Source organism: Dendrobium catenatum, unplaced genomic scaffold (genome assembly GCF_001605985.2).
Source record: "Dendrobium catenatum unplaced genomic scaffold, ASM160598v2 original_scaffold_18138, whole genome shotgun sequence".
Classification (NCBI taxonomy): Eukaryota; Viridiplantae; Streptophyta; class Magnoliopsida; order Asparagales; family Orchidaceae; genus Dendrobium; species Dendrobium catenatum.
The window spans coordinates 1-4,037 of record NW_021336598.1 but is presented as its reverse complement, the minus strand read 5'-3'; the positions used below and the strand labels follow the sequence as shown (position 1 = coordinate 4,037).

The 4,037-nt window shown below is 31.8% G+C and overlaps 1 protein-coding gene and 1 long non-coding RNA gene across 2 annotated transcripts; one reads left to right on the top strand and one right to left on the bottom strand.

Annotated features, from left to right (window-relative positions):
* The first annotated feature begins 1,668 nt into the window (after positions 1 to 1,668).
* On the top strand, positions 1,669 to 2,489 carry LOC110110927. Its single transcript, XR_002304779.2, has 3 exons — positions 1,669 to 1,788; positions 1,942 to 2,030; positions 2,256 to 2,489. It is a non-coding gene; the product is annotated as an uncharacterized LOC110110927 (long non-coding RNA).
* Positions 2,490 to 3,205: 716 nt separating this feature from the next.
* On the bottom strand, positions 3,206 to 3,527 carry LOC110110928 (the record flags this gene model as incomplete). The annotated part of the gene is made up of 1 exon (XM_020842587.1): positions 3,206 to 3,527. A coding segment is annotated over one exon (322 nt), but the record flags the coding sequence as incomplete, so codon positions are not given.
* Between the last annotated feature and the right edge of the window lie 510 nt (positions 3,528 to 4,037).

Sequence of the window (4,037 nt, the reverse complement as noted above, 5' to 3'; positions counted from 1 at the left end):
GTAGTGGGATAAAGGCTTGATGTTGTTGTTGTTGTTGATCTCTTGATGGAGATTACAAATAATGATTATTTTTAGGTGACAATGCTAAGATTAAAGATGAAGTCAACAAAGGTTCATAAATGAAGAAAAATTGCCAATTGGGTGCCTACTGATCAAGTTTGAGAGTCAAAAAGTTTGGGCCATTAGATGACAATAAAGAGGACATTAAAATAGCTTGACCGACCAATCTAATGAGCCTTATTTGTTTGGCCATCTCAAGATTAGTTCGATTTGAATTTATTTTAAGTACATAAGGTTTTATTTAAATTCAAATTTGAGTTTGCTTGTTTTGTGGAATTGTTTGTATTTGATGTTATTGATGTCTTCGAATCCTTTAGAGTCCATGGATTATCCTTGATTTTGCTTTGTTTTGTCTTTTCGCTTGATTCGCCTCGTTGATCCATTACATTACTCCTGTCTTTGCATCATCAAATATAATTCTTATTTGAATTCAAATTATTGATCTTATTTTATTTTTTCTCCTTTCTAGTTATTTTTGTTTAGGAAATGATTCAATTATCCTTGAAAAAATGGCGAACCATCTCCTCTATTTATACCTTACTTATACTATAGAATTCTTGAAGAATTGAATCAATAAAATCTCTCACATATTTCTACATGGTATTAGAGTACTTTCCTCATCGCTTCATTACATTTTTCCTCCTATTTTTTTCCTGCTTTTTCTTGCTCCATGCAAAGGTAGTGCTTACTCCTAGGTGACATTAGCCTTGATTATCCTAATCGGAGACACTACCTCATTTGAAACTTTTGTTATTTCCATTACTGGACACGAGCTTAATGCCTAAAACTTCATCCAATGGTCGCAATCAATGCCTTAAACTTGTTATTGGAAACAACTTGCATCCTTGATGAAATATAATGGAGGTGCCCAGAAAATAATCAGTAATAAAGGAACATAGTGGAGTGATAACGAGTATACAAATTCGTACTTGGCCTAAAAAACATTAAGGCGACAATCATTGGAGAATCTTGAGCATGAGACCTCTTTGTAACATTGATGAAGCCTTCTTTGAGGTTCACTGAGAAAAAAAATAGGAGAATTGTAATCTTGGGAGTGTTCATTTAGTTTCATTTCAACCGTTGAAATCATATTAACGGATCAATTACAGTATCTTCCATACTGCCTAATAGCTTAAACCATTTCATAAAAGCTCTACAACTTTACTACATGGATGCAGAATCCACATGGTAGAACCATTTGTCAAAGCTCTATTTGATCTGTTAGACTTTGTGTTCTGTGATTGTGGCCATCTTAAATTTTTTTTTGTTTGAGGCTCTCTCACTTCAGGATTCTTTGGTCTAGCTTTGGATGCATTAATAATTTGTCTCGGAGATGATTCTATTGGCCTCCTTCCCAATTAATTATGCTTTCTCCTTTAATTTATTTCCCTGTTATGATTCATCCCGAATTTGTATGAAGATTGAATGTGGAAACTAAATCAATAGTTAACTTTTGTCCTCTTATAAAGCATCATTAGATCTGATTGTCTCCTTTAAACATGGTAGCTGTTGCTGTACTTTGTTTGTTTCAGTCTTTATATGAATTGAATGCCTCTTGTAATTATTATTTAGAGTAATATTTAGCTGGAACTCTTGATGAAGAATTATCCATAGCCATTACTTACAATTAATTCTTCAACCATCAGGAGTAACATAAAAGATATCAAAGAGAAGCTATCAACAATAAAGATGGATGAGATACAGTACCTTCAGAGTCTTTTGCAAAAGGTAATCAAAGGAAAACTTGCTCTCTTTGTTTTCTTTTAACTAATCTTTTTCATTTGCATATTCCTAAATAATTAGAGAGCATATAATCATGATACTTAATTATAGTTTATTTTTTTATGCTTGAGATTTGTGAGGTTTCATTTATTCTCATAGGTTGAAGAACAGAACAGAAGCATGGAAAATCAGATACAATCACTCATGAAGAATCAGGACCAAACAATGCTTTGAATGCAGTGGAGAAGGTATTTCAATTCCTGATGATAACTTGTAAGGTGATTTACATAAAAAGCTCTATAAAATTACCTATTTATATATCTATCTATCACCTAATTCCTTCTATTTATCTGCATACCATCCTGATCTTTTTGTTGTTATTAAATAGATAAATTTTTAATGTTATGTATGCGAGTACCCAATTGTAAATACTTAAATGTTTTTATTTTTCATTGACAATTTGCATCTTGCAGTTGAAAAGCTGGAACTCCCTTCTATGAAAGTATATGCCATGGATCCTGTCCTTGCTGCAGCTTTTACTGCTGGAGCTTCTTACCAATATTTGTCATCTACTACGCTTCTACTTAATTGTTTGTTTTTTCCTACTTGCAACTAACGTAGAATGCTTCAGCATTTGCAGATATTGAAACCATTGGTACAATGAATATTTTTCCCTTTATTAAGTTTTTTTTGTTGTTGTTTCAAAATCAACTAAAATTTTGATAAAACATGATTGACATAATCTTATTTATTATAAATATTGAATAGAGATTTTTTAAAAATATAATTTTTTTTGTTGGAAATGAGATATTTTGTTAATTTTAGGAACTAAATTCATGCTAATAAGTATAAAATGAATGCTAGGTGGGATTTTACATCCCAAAATTACAAAAAAATTATTAGATGCGGAGATCAGAAGTAGAGATACATCTGAATATCAACTTAAAATTTGACACGTAGAATGCATTTTAATTACACTTTATCTGCGTTTTAATTACACTTTAGTTGCGCTTAAAGTTCTACGAATACATTAAATATATAAAGTAAAAAATAAATCCAATATATCCACTTCACATGTCAACATTTTATTTGAGTCTGGACGTACCTCTACGTCCAATCTCTGCACCAAATAATTTCTCCAAAATTACAAGCAAATGGAGAGCAGGTTGAGGCTTCTTCATAAGCTTAGTAAACTGAAAAAAACAAAGCAAGCAAAGTTCTATTTTCATCCCCTTTAGCTCTATTTTCAATCAAATTAGACATTTATGCACATCCCTAATAGAAATCATTGGGAAAGAAAAAAAAATTTGGGAAAATTTTGAATGATGTGAAGTGCAGATTTGATCTCAGGGTCTTGACTGGCAACAACTTCTAATTTAGGGTTTAGCAAATAAAAGTTAGCTAATAACATCTATGATCTCTCTCATGGAATTCTTTGCCTGTTGTAAGTATCCTCGGGGACGAAGACCGGCTCGGCGCTTTGCGGAGGGATTTGTGGTTGCCCTAAAGCAATGCCTTGATTTTGTGAGGGAGACCAAGAGGGATATTGGCTCTTGGGTGAATGGAGTGCTACATAGTAAATGATTCCAAGAGAGACACTTGAGAGGGATAGAACAGCACCTCCGGAGAAGACTCCAGCCTTCAAAACATAACAGTTGTTGCTGAAGTAAATCTTCTCCATGCTTCTCTTATCATTGAGTGCAGCACCAGCCAACAGAAGAAGGAATGCTAGAACAAAAGTAAACCTGTAGAATGCTAAAATCAGTTGGTTCAAACAAGGATTTGAAGAAAGAAAGACTCCAAACGGAGAATAAAGAAGTTGCCTAATTAATAAATAATATTCCCAACAAAATAATATTTATCTAATACTAATTTTCTCGTGCACAATCCAAATCTTAAGATTTTGAATCTTACTTTCAAAAATATTTTTGTTAATATTTTTTAAATGCGTCTATTTAATTTAGGATAATATTTTAGTTAATAAGTGACATTATGTACATAAAATTTCACTCCAAATTACCTTACAATCTTTGTAATCTAGGAGAAATTAATCAATTTTAATTTTATTATATTCATTCTTATATAGGGAATGAAAATACTCAATTTTTTCTTAAAATAAAGTATATGCAATTATAAAATCATAAGCCAGGGCAAAAAAGGCTCAATATAGTTCCCTACACTTTTATTAGTTCGCATCCAAACAATGTAGCCTAGGTTATTATATTAAATCTTCTATCACCTCGAGCAATGTTATT